Below are 20965 nucleotides of genomic sequence, written 5' to 3'. Positions count from 1 at the left end.
TACACCACATAGCAAGGATGTGGTGAAACTTGAAATGGTTCAGAAAAGATCTGCAAGGATGTTGCTGGGATTGGAGGGTTTGAATTATAGGGAGAGGCTGAATAGGACTATTTTCCCTGAAGCTTTGGAGACTGAGGGATGACCTTTTAGAGGTTTATAAAATCATGAGGGGCAAAGATAGGGTGAATAGGTCTTTTTCCCAGAGTAGGGGAGTCCAAAACTAGAGGGCATAAGTTTAATGTGAGAGGGGAAAGATTTAAAAGGGCATTGTTTTCATGCAGAAGGTGGTGCGTGCATGGAATGAGCTGCCAGAGGAAGGTGTGGAGGCTGGTACAATTACAACATTTCAAAGGCATCTGGATGGGTATATGAATAGGAAGGGTTTAGAGAACTGTGTGCTGGCAAATGGGACTAGATTATGGGAGGTGGGCGGCACGGTGGCACAGTGGTTAGCACTGCTGCCTCACAGCGCCTGAGACCCGGGTTCAATTCCCGCCTCAGGCAACTGACTGTGTGGAGTTTGCACATTCACCCCGTGTCTGCGTGGGTTTCCTCCGGGTCCTCCCACAATCCAAAGATGTGCAGGTCAGGTGAATTGGCCATGCTAAATTGTCCGTAGTGTTAGGTAATTGGTAAATGTAGGGGTATGGTGGATTGCGCTTCGGCGGGTCGGTGTGGACTTGTTGGGCCGAAGGGCCTGTTTCCACACTGTAATGTAATCTAATCTAATCTAATTAATTTAGGGATATCTGGTTGTCATGGGCGAGTTGGACCGAAGGATCTGTTTCCATGCTGTATAGCTCTGACTGTTCTAGTAAATCTTGTAAATTTGGCAACCAGAATTGCATGCTGTACTTCAAATGTGATCTAACTATGGTTTGGTACAGTTTAGTATGATTTCCCTAGTTTTCAGTTATCTGTCCCTAGAAATAAAGTCCATTGCTTGGTGTGCTTTTATTAATGGCCCAGGTTGGCTCTCTTTTTTGTTTATCATTTAGAATATGCTTAGTTGGAATCACATCGTACTGATTTGACTTTAATGAATCTATTTGGTAAAAACAATGACTGCAGATGCTGGAAACCAGATTCTGGATTAGAGGTGCTGGAAAAGCACAGCAGTTCAGGCAGCATCCGATGAGCAGTAAAATCGACATTTCGGGCAAAAGAATCTAGCTCAGTTTTCCCAGAGTTTAGGAAACCTGATAAATAAAAGAAAGTTGATTCCAGTTAACACATGCTTTTCCAGTACTGCGTGTGGGTCTGAAGGAAGCAAGCCTGCTGCAATCTGCCTTTTCATGTTCAGCTGAATCATTCTATCTGAATTAATACCCTCCTTCCAAATTTTCCCCAACATTGCTGTGTTTCAATCTCTTTGCACTTTCTCCAATTCCTATGATCTGATATCCCTGGCGAACTGTAGGTTCTTATATCCTTCATCAGGCTTCTTGCTTTTTAGTGTTTCTCGGTTGCTTAAATAGCCCCCTGCTGTCTTTCTGCCTGTTGGCGTCCTGGGTGCTCACTGGGTTTTGTTTAATCCCAGACTGGTTTGGTTGATACAATTAACTTACTTTATATAAAAATAAATCTTCCTGATTTCAACACCTTTCTGTGCCTATTGGTAAATGATAGCGAATGCATTTGATCTATTGACATTATCTCACTGTTATTTTACAGGAACCAAATAGCAAAAGGAAAAAAGAACGGAAATTTGTGCAAGAAGCCACAAATGATAGCAGAAGGAAAGGGTAAATTGCTATGATTTTAATAATTTTGCATTGTGATTTGTACATAAGTAGATTAATACTTTGATCCAGTGATGTCTTCATGATTAAGATTTATGGTTGTGCTGTGCTCTACATGACGTTCTAATAGTATTAGGAGCTATGTGTTGTTTTGAATATATGCCCCCTATTCATATATCTTTGTACCAAATCCTTGATGTCTCTGTCATTGAAAAGTTCTGCTTATTGCAGTTTTCAAGAGGGTAAATTTACTTGCTTGGCACTGTTTCTGCTGGGACTGCACAGAATAACATCACCTTCCTATGCTGAAGCAGCTTTGCAGGCCAATATGTGCATGACCCCTGCAGCCTTCTGCAATTTTATTACTGAGGAATGCAGTGTGCACTATTTCAGCAAATGTCTCTCCCTTGTAATTTTCAGTGCATTCTAAAATTATACACATTGCAATGGTTAAAAGATAATTGGAAATTTGAATTTACATTGTGATAAATTTATAAATCTCCTTTGAGAACATTTCAATGTTAGAATGTTATGTTGTTGAGATTAAGTTTGAGTCTTATCTAGCAAGAATGAAGGTAGTTATCTATTTTGGAGACTAATCACCTCAGCCCTGGACATCTTTACGAGGCTTCCTTTGACTGTTGTTGGCCTGGTCACCGTCAGCTCCTAGAATCATAGTACTATAGGATAGTGACAGCTCAGAAGAAAGATGCAATATTCCTGCTGGCTATCTGTGAGGCAACTTGATCCCAATGCCCTGCCTTTTCCTGTAGATCTTTTCACTTAATGTAAAATGATCCAATTCCCTTTTGCAAACTGAATCTGCCCCCACCACATTGTCAGCCAGATCCAACATTTCATGTTGGAAAATGTTTTTCTTTCCGTACAATATCATCTCTGCTTCCTTTGCCGATTGCCTTATGTTAGCATCCTCTGGTACTCAAACTTTCTGCCAATAGAACCATTTTCTCTCTCCTCTGTTCACACTTAGGTTATTATCTGTATTAAATCTCCTTTCAACCTTCTTTCAGGGCAAGAGTCCCATTTTATTCTTATTGTTCATTGAACCATAGCATCCTCTCCAATGCTTTTACTACTTTCCCTAAATGTTGTGCCCAGAAGTTGGCCCAGTACGCCAGTTGATGTTGAACCAGTGTTTTGTGAGGTTCACCATAAACCTCTTTCTTTTGTACTCTAAGGTTCGAATGAAGATCAGGATCCCATATGCATTGCTAACCTCCTTTCTTAGCATATGTTGCCATTTTAAATTATTTGGTTCATAGTGGTATTGTCGTTGGACTAGAAATTCAAATACTCCATACTAATGATAGCAATTCTCATTCATATCATGTTTAAGAGGTCTTGTGGCCAGAAGCTCCAAGTTGAAATTGTATCTCAGGATGTGATTACCACAGAAGTGTGTTATAACATATCCAACAGGTTGATTTTTGTTTCCTTTTTCCTCGTAGGTTACTCGATTCCTGCACCCCATCAGAATTGTACCTTTTTAATGTTGCTTTTCTTGTTTCTTCCTACTGAAATGTATTAACATCCAGATTCATCACCTTCCACATTTACTCTCTCCATTACTGGTGCACAGTTGCACCAGTGTGTATCATCTACAAGTAACATGGAGGCATTCCTTTGTCAGAACCTTCCAAACCCAGGACCTCTGCTGACTAGAAGTATGAGGGTAACTGATGAATGAGATGGACACAGGTGTTTAGAAAGCAGCTCACCACAACCTTTTCAAGGTCAATTAGGGATGAATGTTCTTTTGGTGAGACTCATCCTTTAAATGAATAAAAATAGTTCAATCAACAAGGCTGGAAGTATTAGTTTGTGGATATTGAGGTCAAAGGAGAACTGGGCTTAGTTTGGTACTGTACCTACCCTCCCCACATCTCTCTTTCTCTCTGTCTCTCTGTCTCTCTGTCTCTCTCTCTCTCTCTCTCTTCCCTCCCCCCACTCACTTTATATCTCACTCACACTCAAGCTCTCACCCACTCGCCCCTGATACTGAATTGAATTGAATTTATTGTCACGTGTACCAAGGCACAGTGAGAAGCTTTGTCTTGTGAGGAATACAGGCAGATCACATAGTTAAGTAGCATAGGTAAGTAAATAATAGGTAAACAGCAGCAAAACCAAAAACACAGGTGCAGGCGAATGTTAAGAGTTGAGAGTCCATTTAGTATTCTAACAACAATAGGGTAGAAACTGTTACAAAACTGACTGATGAATGTGTTCAGGCACCTGTACCTTCTCCCTGATGGTAAAGGTTGTAGAAAAGCATTGCCAGGGTGGATTGGATCTTTGAGAATGCTGGCGGCCTTTCCTTGACAGCAGGCCTGGTAGATGGATTCTGTGGATGGGAGGTTGGCCTTTGTGATTGTCCAGGCTGAGTTCACCACTCTCTGTAACCATCTCCGATCTTGAATGGTACAGTTGCATACCAGGTAGTGATACATCCAGGCAGAATGCTCTCGATGGCGCACCTATCAAAGTTGTCAAGGATATTCACTGTATCCCAAATTTCCTCAGCTGCCTGAGGAAGAAGAGATGTTGTTGGGCCTTTGTAACCAGTGCGTCCACACGAAGAGTCCAAGAAAGCTTGTTATGGATGACCACTCCCAGGAGCTTGACACTCTCCACTCGTTCCACTTCTGTGCTGTTAATGTGTAGGGGGACATGAATAACATCCTGTCAAAAGTCAATAATGAGTTCCTTGGTTTTGCTGGCATTGATAGCTAGGTTGTTTCGACCGACTATGGTGGTGTCATCAGCAAAATTGTAAATGGCATTAGTCTCGTATTTGGCGATGCAGTCATGGGTATACAGTGAGTACAGTAGTGGGCTGAATACGCACCCCTGGGAGGCTCCAGTGTTGACTGTTAGTGATGATGAAATATTGTCCCCAATCTCCAGATTGTGGCCTGTGGGTCAGGAAACTGAAGATCCAGTTGCAGAGAGTGGGGCTTAGTCCGAGATCAGTCTCTAGGGGATAATAGTTGAAGGCTGAACTGTAGTCAATGAATAGGATTCTGACGTAGCTCTTCTTGGTGTTAAGATGTTCTAGGAAGGAGTGAAGGGCAAGTGATATGGCATCTGACGTGGATCTCTTGGTCTGATAGGCAAATTGGAGTGGGTCAAGAGTAATGGGAAGGCTGGAGTTGATTAATGCCATGACCAGCCGTTCAAAGCAGTTCATGACCACTGAAGTTAGGGCCACTGGGCGGTACTCACTGAGACATGCTGCACGAGCCTTCTTAGGCACAGGAATGATGTTGGCCCTCTTGAAACAGGCAGGGACAGTGGCCTGCTGCAGGGATAGGTTGAAGATGATCTGATTGGTTTGGTTCAAAACGTATATTAGCTTCTGCAATTGTGATGTCAGAAATGTTCAGAACCTTTGGAGACAAACTCCGGTAAGAAATTAACATTGAATATTTGGAGATGAAGAATGGTGAAAAAAGTGGAAATAAATGTCGTGATTTATTTGAAGCTGATATGATTTAGGAGTTGCAGCATTAATATGAATTCACTTGCTGCACTGGCCTCCTAAGATACTGAACCCAAAGTGATACAATAAAATGTACTGTAAAAAATAGAAATGAAGTTAATTATATTTGTTTGAATCAGTTTGATTTGTTCAAAAGGAATTTTTGATGGAGATATAAGCATGTATGCAATTTTACGAACTCTATTTTTGAATCAGTTGTATTTATTTTTAGGAGTTCGTCAGAACAAATTGATAGTCAAAAGAAAGCAAACGAAACTCTTGCGGAAGAGGTAATTTTCTCTGTTATGTGCTCAGGATAATAACTGCTTATTAAATTTGTTGGATGTTTCAAAGGATGTTGCCTTTTTTAACCTTTCCTGACATACAAACTATTTTAATCTGTCACAGTATGAGAAAACTACCAAACTTCTTATTTCACATTTCTGCCGAACCTGATAATTAATCATCTATCCTTGGCTTGCTCCACTTCCTTTATCTACATCCTACCTCTTTCTTGCATAATTTACAGGCATGGAGTCAAATTTCCATTTTACAAATAAACAAACACCAACCTTCTACCTCACCACCATCATTTATGATGGGCGGCACGGCGGCACAGTGGTTAGCACTGCTGCCTCACAGCACCAGAGACCCGGGTTCAATTCCTGCCTCAGGCAACTGTCTGTGTGGAGTTTGCACATTCCCTGTCTGCGTGGGTTTCCTCCGGGTGCTCCGGTTTCCTCCCACAGTCCAAAGATGTGCAGATTAGGTGAACTGGCCATGCTAAATTGCCCGTAGTGTTAGGTGAAGGTGTAAATGTAGGGGAATGGGTCTGGGTGAGTTGCTCTTCGGAGGGTCGGTGTGGACTTGTTGGGCTGCAGGGCCTGTTTCCATGCTGTAAGTAACCTAATCTAATCATATGGCTGGTTCTGTTTTGTGAGAATCTCTATTTGATTTAGAGTTGTGCAAGTCCGATGGAAGGTTTGAGGGAATCAAAGCAATATTCTTACGTGTCATTGTAAACATTACTTTAGCTATTGAGTCCATCTCCTGTAAGGGTGTCTCCTCCAGGCCAAACCAGATCAAGTAGAACCTGAATGACCTTTGAATACAGAGCTGAGATGCAAATTCCACGTGAGCTGGCAACAAGCATGTTTACTTTACATGTTCAGAATGCTTCCCATCGCCATCCATACTTCACCTTTCTACTTCTGAAATGTTTTAATACTTCAGTTCTATTGAAGTTTTGTACAATGAAACAAATTTTTGTAACAATTGTTTCTCAATCTTCTGATTTTCAGTCTGTGTAAATGGAAATTACTGATTCTAGGTCACATGCAATCCCTCAACACATTAAATGTAATGGCCCTGCCTTTATTCTTAAATTCTTCCATGGCTTCATGGCACCCTCCTTTATTTATTCAGTCATAGAATGTAGGTATCGCTTGCCAGACCACATTTATTGCCTGTTCTTAGTTGCCCTTGAGAAGGTGGTGATAGGCTACCTTCTTGAACCATTGTGGTCCATATGCTGAAGGTGAACCCACAGTGCCTTTAAGGGAGGGAGCTTCAGGATTTTGACCCAGTGACTTGGTCATTGCAGTTTCCTTCAGGTTTGCATCCCCTTCTTCAATCTATGATCTTCTGATTCTGACCTTGCATACATTTGTGCCCTCTTTACCTTGTGGTTGATATGCAACATTCACAATCTCTTATGATCTCGCTTTCCTTTCAATTTTTAAGTATCTCTGCAAAACTCATTTTTTCACTAAAAGTCCAGACATTCTACCTAATCTCACCCAAGGTGGCTTTGGGTATCTTGCTCCCGAAAGTGGTTTGAAGTACTTTAAGGAGCTGTGCCAGTGAAATTGTTCTTGGATTGTTGCAATAGAAGGTGAATATTTATTTTTAATTCTCTTGCATCCCTTGCTCTCGGCATTGTCTGTTACCATTTCCATGTTGATTCCTCCAGAATAGGTACGGTTATATCAGCATCAAACTGTGCCTTGTATGCAAGTTTCTATTGGCCACTGATTCATTGCAATTGGATAGAATTGTCGTGCTATTTCTTTTTGCTTATCTGTTTGAGGTATGAACATCATTGGAAAAGTCGTCCTTTATTGCTTATCCCTAATTGCCACACAGAAAGTGGTGGGAATCTGCTTTCTTAACAGCTGAAATCCTGTACTCCTCCGCAGGACGAGCCGGGATTTTGACTGAGTGACAGTGAAAGAACTGAAATATAGGAAGGTGTGTGGCTTAATATAGAGAGTGTAGCATATTGACAGATGATTGGCTGGTCAACAAATAGCAGAGTAGGTGCAAATGAGTCTTTTTCAGGTTGGCAAGATGCAACAAGTGGTGTCCTGCCAGGGTGATGCTGAGATCTCAACTGTTTATATGTGGTATAAATGACTTGGACAAAAGGATGGAAGGAATGGTTGCCAAGTTTGCGGATGCCACAAAGATTGGTTAAAAAAAAACCATGTTTTTTAGAAGGTAGAAGAAGGATGCAAGAAACTATTTATTGGTTGAGAGTGGGCAAAGATATGGCAAATGGGGTGATGCAGTGGTAAATATATTATAATAATTAGCAAGAGATTTATAGGTTATAGGGCAGGCAAGAATGCCGATTAAAGGTAACAGTCAGATCGGCCATGAGTTAATTGAATTGTGGAGCAGGCTAGAAGGGCTGAAGGATCAACTGCTCCTGATTGGTATGTTTGTATGTAATTTGCAGGTAGTGTTCCCATGCAGATGTTGTCCTTGTTCTTCTAGGGTGTTATAAGTCATCTGTTTAAAAGGTACCGTCAAAGGAGACTGTAGTAATTTTCCAAGAATCCTTAGATTCTGGAAAAGTCCTAGAGGATTGGAAAACTGACAATATGTTCCTTTATTTAAAAAGGAACGGAGGCAAGAATATTCTTCACTTTATGCCACTTAATGTCTTATTGGGAAAATGTTCAAGCCTGTTAGAAAGGATGCAAGGCAGGGCATTTAGAAATATATAATATGATCAAGCAGAGTGAGTGTGGTTTCATAAAATTATGCCTGACAAATTTAGTAGAATTCTTTGAATCATAGAATCATGGGATCATTGAATTCCTACAGTTCAGAGAGAGGCCATGTGGCTCATTGAACTGACCCTCCGAAAAGCATCTTACTCAGAGGTGCCCTTCCCACCCCTCTACCACACCCCCATCCCCACCCCCCAAACCAATATTTTTATCATGGTAAATTCATATAACTTGCACATTCCTGGACACCACAGGGCAGCTTCACATTGCCAATCCAGCTAACCTGCACATCTTTGAATGTAGGAGGAATCCGGAGCATGCAGTGGAACCCATTGCTGACACAGGGAGAACATGCAAACTCCCCACAGACAGTCACCCAAGGCTAAAATCGAACGTCCCTGGTGCTGTGAGGCAGCAGTGCTACCCACTGTGCCACTGCGCTGCCCTTGAGGAAGTAACAAGCAGGATACATCAAGGAAAGAAGTGGATGTAATTTTTGTTTTGGATATCGAGAAGGCATTTAATAAAGTACTCTACATTGTACTACTCACCAAAATAGGACCCCATGGTGTTGGAGGTAATATATTAGCATGGATAGAGGATTGGCTAACTAATAGAAGACAGAAAGTTGGGATAAGGGGGACGTTTTCAGGGTGGTTCTTGTAATTAGTGATGTGCCACAGGGATCAGAACTGGGGCTACAATTATTTACAATTATATTAATGACTTGAATGGGGAAAGTGAATGTACCATATCCAAGTTTGCAGGTAACACAAAAATAGATGGAAAGGCAAATGGTGAGGGTGATATAAAGAGTTGGCAGAGGGATATAGACAGATTAGGCAAGTGAACAAAAACTTGAAAAATGGAATCTAACATGGGAAAATAGAAGTATTTGTACATTGGCAGGAAAAATAGAGGAGCTCAATATTATTTAGATGGAGAAAGACTGCAGAAAATGACAGAACTCATACATGAATCACATTCAAATTCAGTAGGTAATAGGAGCAGCAAAATATATGTTGGCCTTTATTTGAAAAGAAATGGAATAAAGATTGAGAGGTTTTGCTAAAACTATATATGGCTCTAGTCAGACCACAGTTGGAATGCTGTGCAGAGTTTTGGACCTTTATTGAAGGAGACAGTTACTGGCACTGAAGGAGCGTTCACTGAGTTGGTATCAGCTATGGAGGATCTATCTTATTAGGAGAAACTGAGTAGATTGAGCCTGTAGTCGTTTAAATTTAAAAAAAATGAGAGGTGACCTCTTTTCAAATGTGGAAGGTCCTTTGGAGGCTTGAAGGGTAGATGTGGAAAGGTTGTTCCCCAGTGTGGGTGAGTCTAGGACCAGAGGGCAGAATGAGGGTTAGGGGGTGCACATTTAAAACAGATGAGCAGGAATTTCTTCCTGGTGAGGGTATTGATTCTGTGGAATTCTTTTTGCAGGGGGCTGTTGAGGTTGGATAGTTGATTATATTCAAGACTGAGACAGAGTTTTAATCTGTAAGAGATATGGGGATAAAGTAAGAAATGGAATTCAGTGTATTCCGATCAACCATGATCTCATCAAATAACAGAGCAGACTCATTGAACTGAATGACTTGCCTCTGCTCATATGTCTTAAGGAGACTGCATGTTGTGGATTGTAATTGTTTAAAGAAATGCACCACTGCCACTGGATTGGTGCTGATGGGAGTGTTGGTTGTGGTGTCAATCAAATGAGCTTCTTTGTCTGGGATGGTGTCAAGCTTCTCAAGTGTTTTTGCAAGTGAAGAGTGTTCTACCACACGTCAGATTTCAGAAGATTCTGTAGAATGATCCCTGATATGGAGGGATTGTCTTATGAGCCAAGAATTAGAGGTGAAATTATTAAAATGTATAAGATTCTTAGGGGGCTTGACAAGATAAAACCTGAGAGGATATTTCCCTCATGGGAGAGAGTATCATCCCAGAATAAAGGAGCGCCAATTTAAGACTGAGGTGAGGATGAGTTTCTTTGAGAGTTGAGTCTTTGAAACTCCTTGCCACAGAGAACTGTGGAGGAAGAGTCCTTGTGTATATTTAATGCTGAGATAGGTGCTTGATCAATAGAGGAATCAAGAGTTATGGAGAAAGGCAAGAAAGTGCATATGAGGAAGGTTGGCTCAGCCATGAAATCTACTGAATGGTGGAGCAGGCTCTAGGGGCTAAATGGCCTCCTCCTGTTTCTATTTCTTATGGTATATTCTCACCAAAGGTAAGTGATAGGAGAATCAGAGCCGGATATTTATGGATGAGGAAAGAGATAGAGAGTAAGATGAAGCAGGAAAAGGTCTGTATAACATTTTGATAATATGTGAGAACCTGTTAAATATTGAAATTTCTGCAGGTAAGTAAAGGAATGTAAAACTTTCCTAAAGGCGTATAAGTAGTGAAATGACGACAAAAGGAGTAGAATCATTAAACATTGAAAAATGGATTTTCTTGTAAATGCAGAGGGCATGTCTGAGGTATTAAATGAGTTTTTTTCCATAAGTTTTTACCAACAAAGATGCTGCTGCTAATCACATAATAAAACTGGAAGTAGTTGTAGCCCTGGGTGGGCTGAAAAATTAATAAGGCAAAAGTATTAGAAAGGCTGGCTCTAGTTAAAAGTTGATAATTTTCCAGGACTGGATCATATGCATTTGAGGATACTGAAGGAATTCTGGATGGAAACTGCAACTGCACTGACCAATCTCTTCTAATCTTCCTGAGAAACAGGGACAGTATTAGAGGAGTGGATAACTATAAAAGCTACACCCTTGTTCAAAAAGGATGTGAGGATAAATCTCGCAACTATAGGCCTTCAGTGAAGGAAAGCTTTTCGGAAAGATACTCTGACGAAATTGACAGTCACTTGGGCATGTTTACAGTAATTAAGGAAAGCTGCAACAAATTTGTTCATCACAAATAATGTTTAACTCATTTGAGGTTTTCAGTAAGGTAATAGACAACATCGACATAGATAATATGGTTGATGTGGTGTGTGCTGGTATTTGGTAACATGCCTGAGAACAAGCTCCGCAACAGAGTTAATACTCATGGTGTAAAAGGGCCAGTAGTGACATAGACACCAAGTTCCCTGAACGAGAGGAAAGAGATTTGTGGTTAATGTGCTATTTTCAGGTCAGAAGAATATACATAAAATTCTTCAAGGGTTGTTATTTGGACCACTGCTTTTCCTAATCAGAATTGATGGACTAGACTTAAGAGCACAGGGAATTATTGCAGGATTTCCAGATGACAAAATTTTGAGAATATTATGCACTGTGAGTAGTGATAGACTTCAAGAGAATATGGATAGGCTGGGGAAAGATGGACATGTGGCAGAAAAATTGTTTTTCAGAAAATTGACAAGTAAAAGTTGTTTCATTTTGTTAGGAAGACAGAGGAGAGGCAACATAATATAAAGGATGATATTCTAAGGGGCACTTAAGAGTAGAGCTGTCTGTGCTTTTATGGATGCAACTCATTGATTATGGAAGAGCATAGACATAGGAGATTGAGGTGTGACTTTAGAGAGGTTTATGAAATCATGAGGAGCAGAAGTCTTTTCCCTAGGGTGGGGGAAGTTCAAAATGGGGGCATATTTTTAAGATGAGAGGAGAAAGATTTAACAAGGACCAGAGGAGCAACTGTTTAAAACAGGGTGGTTTGAATGTGGAATGAACTGCCAGAGAAAGAGATAGAGGTATAGTGACAATATTTAAAAGACATTTGGATATATGCCTGAATAGAAAAGGTGGAGAGAGATGGACCAAATGGGACTAGTTTAACTTGGGAAACTTGGTCAGCATGGACAAGTTGGACCGAAGGGTCTGTTTCTGTGCTTAATGACTCTATGACTGGGCTTTCAGACATTAGACTGAATTGTAGAAGTGTGGTGCCAAGTGAGTTCCATGGCATATAGCCCACCATGGCTAGGGGTGAAATGATTTGTTCATTTTTCACCTCACTAACTATGCAGCTATATGTCTGGTGTGACTCTGAGGTACTTTTGTGGCAGGTGAGGCAGAAATGCTCTCCACTGCCAGGAGCTCCAGCTTGCACATTTCTGTTGCCATATTTAGAGCCCAGCTCTGCACCTAGCAACTACCCTACAATCTCCTGCTCGTCCCTGAAATGACTCCAATGAAAGGCAAGCTAGCTCCTTACTTCCTACAGGGATCTGGAGATGCTGGTGGTTAGAGTGATGGAAAGATGGGTAATTCTTTTATCTATTGATTGCCAAAGGATGCCACACCAACAGGCCCAACTAGCCTGGACAGAAATTGTAGCTCAATGAAAAGGGATGCCTAGCAGAGCTGCAAGAAGGTCATTGATCCTCTGCTCTCCGAAGGGCTAAGTAATAGTGTTTCTCTTTGTTACTTTACATTCAAGGACTTATTCTAAGTTATGTGCTGCATGCACGCACAGACCTCACCAAGGCTGATGGACTACAATCCTCAGTACTATAAGCATCATGTCGACCAAGACCTCTGACCTGCCTCATCCTTCCAGATTACCAATCCAGTCTGCCCTCTGCACTTCTTAGTCTACCACTGAGAGGGGGCACTTCATCAGTTTATGCTTGACCTTTGACTGCTTTCGCAGCCACTTCCCTCAAACTCAATCCCATTGCAGGTTAAACTAACCCTCCTGCCTGATCACTCCTCAGCATCCTGACTGACCTATCTATAATCCCCAGACTGTTTGTCATTATCTTGCAGGACCGGCCATGGCCAACCCCTGGGCTGGCATAGAATAAGCTTCTTGATTGACTGTGGTGGTGCCCTCTGACAGACTGTCATTTCCTTTCATGTAACTCAGGACTTTTCCCCTTTGAATTCCACGCATTGCTTGTACTTTAAGCAAATGGTAGTGTTTTTACCATGTAATCTACTGTGACATGCTGCAGCTCTGACATTGATGTAGAATATTGCTCTCCAGTGACGCATCCACCTCTTGTCGAACTGAGAGTTTGATTGTTCAGTGCTCTAAATCCTTCCAAGCTGCATGCCTCTCAATCTGCACTAAAAAGCCATCTAAATGGCTGAGGCTGGTAGCCTGCAACTGACTGCTCAATAGCTCGTGCAGGAGGAAAACAATGTTATCCAGATAGATGCTAGCAGCCTCCAAGCAAGTGTGAAAGTCATTAAGGCTAAGAAATTGAAGGAAGGGGCATGAAGTGCATGTGTTCATGTCGGTACAAAAGTATCCTGTGATGATGCTTTAGATATATGGCTACTCTATGGACAAAGCAATCTGACAGGAGTATTAATCATAAATATCCCTCAGCTTCAAGGTACACTGATTGGAGGGCTGTATTCAGTACTGGGTTGGGCTGAGAGCAAATGAGCCTGATGGTTCTCCAATGCTGTGCTGTGTAGATGAAAGGGGAGAAAGTGAGGACTGCAGATGCTGGAGATCAGAGCTGAAAATGTGTTGCTGGAAAAACGCAGCAGGTCAGGCAGCATCCAACGAACAGGTGAATCGACGTTTCGGGCATAAGCCCAACACTTGACTCCCCCTCCCACTCCACCAAGGACATGCAGGCCCTTGGACTCCTCCATCGCCAGACCATGGTAACACGACGGTTGTAGGAAGAGCGCCTCATCTTCTGCCTGGGAACCCTCCAACCACAAGGGATGAACTCAGATTTCTCCAGGTTCCTCACTTCCCCTCCCCCCACCTTGTCTCAGTCAAATCCTTCAATCTTCTTCCTGACCGCCCCGGCCTATCACCCTCACCTTGACCTCCCTCCACCTATCGCAATTCCAACGCCCCTCCCCCAAGTCCCTCCTCCCTACCTTTTATCTTAGCCTGCTGGACACACTTTCCTCATTCCTGAAGAAGGGCTTATGCCCGAAACGCCGATTCTCCTGTTCCTTGGATGCTGCCTGACCTGCTGCGCTTTTCCAGCAACACATTTTCAGCTGTGTAGATGAAAGGTCAACAAGGATGGTGGCATGGACTATGCATGGACATCATGGACATCAGTGGGCAGCACGGTGGCACAGTGGTTAGCACTGCTGCCTCACAGCGCCAGAGACCCGGGTTCAATTCCTGCCTCTGGCGACTCTCTGTGTGGAGTTTGTACATTCTCCCCGTGTCTGCGTGGGTTTCCTCCAGGTGCTCCGGTTTCTTCCCACAATCCAAAAATGTGCAGGTTAGGTGAATTGGCCATGCTAAATTGCCCGTAGTGTTAGGTGAAGAGGTAAATGTAGGGGAATGGGTCTGGGTGGGTTGCGCTTCGGGGGGTCAGTGTGGACTTGTTGGGCCGAAGGGCCTGTTTCCACACTGTAAGTAATCTAATCTAATCTAATCATGCAGAAGTAGTAGTTATGTGGTGACCACGACAGACAGTTGTCAAACTGCAGCTACCACACCTGTTTTACCTATCGTGGTTTTGCATGAAGTGCCTTCTTAGAGGAGGGATGGAGAATTAGAAGGAAGATGTAACTAGGCGAGTTGAGGTTTGAGATGCAAATACATAGAAATAAGCGAGTTGTCACTCGGGAAAATCATATGAGCATTCCTCTTGTTGAGACTCTGTTCATTCTAATCTATTTTGTCACCTTTCTTGAAACACCGAGAAGAAGAAAATTCTGTCAATAGAGTGAAACAGCAAGGAATCAAACTCATAGAATACTGATTTGGCCTCAACTGGAGTATTATGGCCAGTTCTCTACATCACAGTTCAGGAACGCTGTGACTGTATTAGAGGAGATGTGAAGGGATTTGCATAAATGTTCCCAGATGTGAGAGGCTTCCTTTTAACATGGATACTTGAATCAAAACCTGACATTGTTCTCCTTGGAGAAAGAAAGATTGGGACAAGACTTGATACTGGCTTTCACTGTCATGAGGAGTCTGACCAGAGTAGATAAGGAGAACTGTTCGCATTGGCAGAAGAGTTAAGAACCAGATGAAGTCAATTTAAGGTGATTGACAAAATGGACATTTTAAGGAAATGCCAGTTGGTTAAGGCTTGGGATGCAGTGCCTGAAAGTGTGTGATTGCAGATCCAGTTGTGGCCTTCAATGTGAATTGGATAATTGTCTGAAGAGAAGAGATGTGCAAAAGTGCAGGAAAAGGACAGAGCAGTCGACTAACTTAATTGCTCTTACAGGGAACTGATATATACACAATGAGGTGAATTAATGTGCTGTATCCATTCTGTGGCTCTATTAGTAAGATTGAATGTCCATTGTATTACTTCTCTGTGATCTCCTTGGCTATATTTGCAGAGGGATACAGAATGCAGGCTGATTATTGAGGTCAATGAGTTTCCATCTATCTGTCTGTACTTGGGATCTATTTCCCACCCACTCATGGATTTCTCCAAGGCTTGAGAATAGTATAAGTGATCAACTCATTCAACCGTTTGATTCAAAACCTGGGTAGGTAAATGTCACCACCAAACCTTTTGGCCATCGAGCTGGCTGCTGCAACTCCAGATGCCAACCCCCTGGCCTTGCCAATTTGGGCTTTGTGAGCATGCCAACCATTATGCTAACCAATTCTAGAATTGGCAAAAACACAACTTTAGAACTTTATAGTTTTTTGTTGGACTGTTTATTTCTTACAAATGGGGTGATCTCCTAATGTGAATATTCTTCATATGAAATATAAGGAACAGTTGAGAATTTTTGATATTCACTGGAACCACAGGATTATGATTATTTTCAAGTTTAAGTCTCACCAGTGTTCAATTTGTCACTTGCAAAGGTAGTTGGAGCCCTCTAAAGTAAGAAGCAAGGAACTGAATTCCACTTGTTATTTCAGTTTTGTATCGATGATGTGCCATCTGGCAATGTAACATATCTTAATCCTATAGTATAATTTTAAAAGGCTATCATATTTTCCATTATGTAAAATGCTTTTGTTTATTATAGCTCTTATCTGTCTTTTCAACTATGTTCCTGACAAAATCGCAGGGTACAGGCAGATTTCCATCCACATGGCGGTCCAGTCAGGCCGGATTAATTGATGATGATGATGATGATGCAGCTGTAAGAATTTGACCTTTCTTGTAAAGTAGTTCAATTAAATCAGTGCTTAAAGTTATTCCATTCCCTTATTAGAAATCTAGACGGTGGGAGAAAGAGGGTTAGTGTCGTTTTTATTTTAAAATATGCAGGATTTTATTCAGTGAAAATATTACTAATTTTAGAAGTTAATTTTCTTCTTTCAAGTATTTTGCTGTGTGAATATTTTGTTCATCCATTTCAAAATTAATAGGGTCATCAAAGTTGAATAATATTAATCAGATCTTTACTTTGTGCGCTTATAATTGCACTTAATGTTAAAGTTTTTTTATTCTTAACAAGGCTGAAGACATTATTTCACCGTTTGCACAGTATGAATTTACTTTTTTTTTCAAAATTTCTCAAATTGGAATACTTTGCTGTTAAGAAATGTTAAGTAGCATTATGTGCAATTTTTTAAAATCTGTAAATGGTTCAATAATTTCAGAAAAGGCGATGCATCATTTAGTGCAAAAATCCAAGCTACCTTGTTCAAGTTTCATCCTCCTCTGTTAGCTTTGTGAAAACTGTTTTACTGTTTCATGAAAAGTGTTGAATAGTATGAAGTTAATTTATTTTTGTGGTAGATACAGACTGGCCACAGAATGTTATATCTTAACATCTCAAGCATTAAAAACTAGTTTGTTAATATCTTCTGTGTTAATCATAGTTAACCGCCCTCAGGCACTGAAGATTAAGTTTTGTATGCAGTCTTATTCTTTTAGGTATTAATTCATGTTCAATTTTTAAAATGTCAAATTTTAAATGATGTTTCTGCACTTGCCCTTAATTTGGACGCTTGTTATGTTGAACAATATTTACCTATATCCCTTTTCAAAGCATTGTCTTTGAATATTGTTTTTATGTAGATCATTCAAGGCCTGGCATATAGCTCTTTTTATCTCATTATTCTTTTGTCAAACTTAAGTCTGTTATTGAGTTATTGACTGACCTACGAATGACAACTTCTTTTTCCCTTTTTACCATATCAAAACAGTTTGTAATTTAAAGAGTGGCTATCAGATTTTCTTGGCCTTTTCTGCTGTCATGCAAATTGTGTAATTTTTCTATGTCCTAGTAATGAAAGCTTTAGTTATGTATAACTTCGAAGTTCTTAATAATGGAGAATTGTTTGGATCTGATATTCGTATTACTGCAGATAACTATTATCCCAATTCTAAAAAACTGAAAATTTCTTTGCAGTTTGTTGAAAGAGAAGAAATTGCTATGGATAGCCAGTCCCCTATTGAATCGTCAAACTATGATGATGATTTTGAGGTATTGACCATTAGCTTGTAGTGTATAGATAATGAACAAGCGTGATTTGTAACATTTCTCAACTATACTTTTGTGCCTGGGTTGACATGTTTTCAGGCTGTTAAAATTTGCAATATTATTATATTATTTTATTACTTAAAACGTAATTCTGTTTTATTTATTGAGCATCTTCTAGTTTAGCATGTTAGCAAGGCTTGAAAGAATTTTCTTCTCAGGATGTGCATACTAGTTTACTTATCTTAACACAGTCACGTCTGGAAAGTCTCCATGATCACATTCATATTGCAGCATTTGACTGTGTTATTCGTATGTAAGCTGCAGCACAAAACTAAAGTGTTAATTTAATTGATATTTTCTAATTATCCTGTTCAGAAATGTCATTACTGCACCTGGAGCAGGTGGGACTTCAACCCAGGCCTCCTGGCTCAGAGCCAGAGGCTCTATCACTACCACAACGGTTGTATAATTTTAATCTACTTTTTTTTTGGATACATTATGACTCACGGATGGAACTTGACCTCAGGCCCCTGGCTCAGAAGGAGGGCCATTATGACATATTTTCTAATCAACCTGTCCATAAATGCCATTGCATTCCTTTCATGCAGGTAGGATGTGAGAGTGGGCTTTCTGGTTCAGAGATAGGGACGCTACCACTGCATCACAAGAACCTTATGAAAATTATCACTACTCCCCAAGATATTTTTTAATCAACCTGTTCAATTATGTTATTATACAGTCAGAATCAGATGGGGCTTGCACGTGGACCTCCTGGTCCTGATGGAGGGACAATATCACTGTGCCACAAGAGTTTTTAGTATTAATTGGATTCAGCTGGTGAACATTATTCATGTCGAGCAGCAAGCTGAAAGTAATGGCTCTTGTGGCTCACTGATAGTGTTTCTACCTGTGTTGTAATGTCTTACCAAAATAAGACATTACAACACATGATATTGGAAACGGGCTGTGTTACAGGCATGTCAGACTTTATCTTGCTTGAATTCTGACTTCATCGATAACTGCAAATAGCTTCCAGAGATCTCTGGAGATTTTTGCTTATTTTGACTGACCAGGATTCTCTTCTCAGAACTTTCAACCAGTCAATGGTAGGAGAATAACTAGGAAGTGCAAAGCCAAGAACCCATCCCTATCCAGCAGCCTCCAAAGCAAAACTGCCTCCTGCAAAAAACCCAGTCAGAAGTAGTTCACTCTTTGTTGTCTTTTTTTCCCAACATTTTCTCAGTGGGTAGCTGGCCAACACCGGTCCTCCCTTGATTGATCAATTCAACGTGCAAACAGCTACCAGTTCCTGAGCATAACAACATCTTTGTGTTGCTTTGTCTACCGTGTTCTTCAAGCAGAAATTAATCTGCATTATCTTTCAAGGTCAGTTCCCAACAGCAAACATCAGATTTTCCTTTTTTTTTAATGAAAACAAGCTGATGTTCATATGTTCAGTTCTCATTTTCAGTTCTCCGTTCCAAACCTAAAGTACGAAAAACAGTGATGGTCTCAACACTCCAAGTACACTTCACATTCTTGCCACCAGTCCCTTTTATCTCTCTCTCTCTCTCTCTCTCTCTCTCTCTCTTACACGCATACAAAAACACACGCATACGTACACACAATCACTTTAATCAACCATTTATTATTGAAAAGTGGGCATCATAGAGTCATCCAGCACAGAACGAAACCCTTCGGTCCAACCATTCTATGTTGACCATAATTCCAAACTAAGCTAGTCCCATCTGCCTGCTCCTGGCCCATATCCCTCTAAACATTTCCTATTCATGTACTTATCTAAATGTCTTTTAAATGATGTAACTGTAACCACATCCACCACTTCTTCAAAGTTCATTCCACACATGCTCTACTCTCTGTGTTTTAAAAAAAAATTGCCTCTCATGTCTTTTTAAAATCTTTCTCCTTTCATCTTAAAGATATGCCCCCTAGTCTTGAAATCCCCCACCTTAGGGAAAGACACCTTCCATTCACCTTATCCCTCTGTATCCCTCCTTATTTTATAAACCTCCATAAGGTCACCTCTCAACCTCCAGTGAAAAAGTCTCAGCCTCTCCTTAAGACTGGAACCTTGCAGTCCTGGCAACATGCTGGCAAATCTCTTCTGAACCCTCTCCAACTTAATAATATCCTTCCTGTAACAGGGTGACCAGAACTGGACGCAGTACTCCAAAACAGGCCTAACCAACATCCTGTGTAACCTCAACATAACGTCCTAATTCCTATATTCAAAGGTCTGAACAATGAAGACAAGCATGCTAACTGCCTTCCTAACCTCCTTATCTATATGTGATGCAAAGAATTATTTACCTGAACCACTAGGTCTGTCTGCTCTACCATACTATCCAAAGTCCCCCTTTTAATTGTCTAAGTCTTGTCTTAGTTTATTTTGCCAAAATGTAATACCTCGCATTTAGCCAAATTAAACTTCATTTGCTACTCTTCAACTCATTGGCCCAATTGATCACCATTTGTTTCTACAAAGATAATCTTCTTTACTGTCTACTATACCACCAATCTTGGTGTCATCTGCAAACTTACTAATCATGCTTCCTATATTCTTATCTAAATCATTTACATAAATGGCAAACAGAATCCTGTGGAATCACTGGGAAGGAAATTATTAGACATTAATAGTTGACTTGAGAATGGGGTGATTGACCTTAGAATTGGATATCTGCAGACTGCTATTTATAGCTGTTTTGAGAAAGCTGTTGAACAATCTAATTTCCAGCATTTTTTCTGTTTCTTTCTCATTGAGAAAATCATGGAATTTAATTACACTGATAAGCAAGACTATTAGTATGAAAATTAATATTCATATGCACTTAATATTATAATTGCATCAGACTTTTAGATGAGAGAAACGCAAAGAAAACTTGAAAAATAAAAACATTTTGTATATTGGGCTTAACTATAGACAGAAATTTTGTAGTATTTATCCCCAGTGTATTGTTGTTTATGGTCATGGCAGACCTATCAGTTCTAGCAGCTTACAGCAAAGCAGTATTAGAGACAGCCTTAAAATGTCTGTTCAGCAAAAAGTCTACAAAAGGAAGAACTAAATAAATACTTCAACTGTAAAGCTGTGTCACAAAATACAATGTTGTTATGTCCTTTTGTTTAAAGGACTACGAGGATGACTTTGAGGAAGAGGAATGTGAAGATGAAGAGGTACAGCATGAAAGAGAGGAAATTCCAGCACATCAGCGAGCTGAAATTGAAGCAATTCAAAAGGCCATAACAGCAGAAAATGACCAGGTCAGAGAAAAATTCCCTGGAAGTCACAGAAAAACCTGTGAGGAAGATCCAAATAGAGGTGAGATTAATTATTATATGAATTTCCATGGTTTTAAAATAATTATTGGACTACCAAAA

At 40.5% G+C, this 20965-nt stretch overlaps 1 protein-coding gene across 6 annotated transcripts in view; it reads left to right on the top strand.

Annotated features, from left to right (window-relative positions):
- dync2i1 (dynein 2 intermediate chain 1) overlaps positions 1-20965 on the top strand; it is a 106787-nt gene that overhangs the window by 27732 nt on the left and 58090 nt on the right. For 3 of the 6 annotated variants that reach the window (XM_043690684.2, XM_043690683.2, XM_087987556.1), the window contains exons 6-10: positions 1675-1745; positions 5477-5534; positions 16160-16276; positions 17495-17569; positions 20717-20906. In XM_043690684.2, coding sequence (XP_043546619.1) covers positions 1675-1745; positions 5477-5534; positions 16160-16276; positions 17495-17569; positions 20717-20906 — 511 coding nt within the window. The remainder of the gene's footprint in view (positions 1-1674; positions 1746-5476; positions 5535-16159; positions 16277-17494; positions 17570-20716; positions 20907-20965) is intronic. The other 3 variants (XM_087987555.1, XM_043690686.2, XM_043690685.2) reach the window with 2 other exon arrangements.

The sequence above is a fragment of the Chiloscyllium plagiosum genome, unplaced genomic scaffold (genome assembly GCF_037043375.1).
Source record: "Chiloscyllium plagiosum isolate Xiang-an unplaced genomic scaffold, Cpla_swu_hap1 HiC_scaffold_5, whole genome shotgun sequence".
Taxonomy (NCBI): domain Eukaryota; kingdom Metazoa; phylum Chordata; class Chondrichthyes; order Orectolobiformes; family Hemiscylliidae; genus Chiloscyllium; species Chiloscyllium plagiosum.
This window is presented reverse-complemented; position numbering and strand designations above follow the sequence as displayed.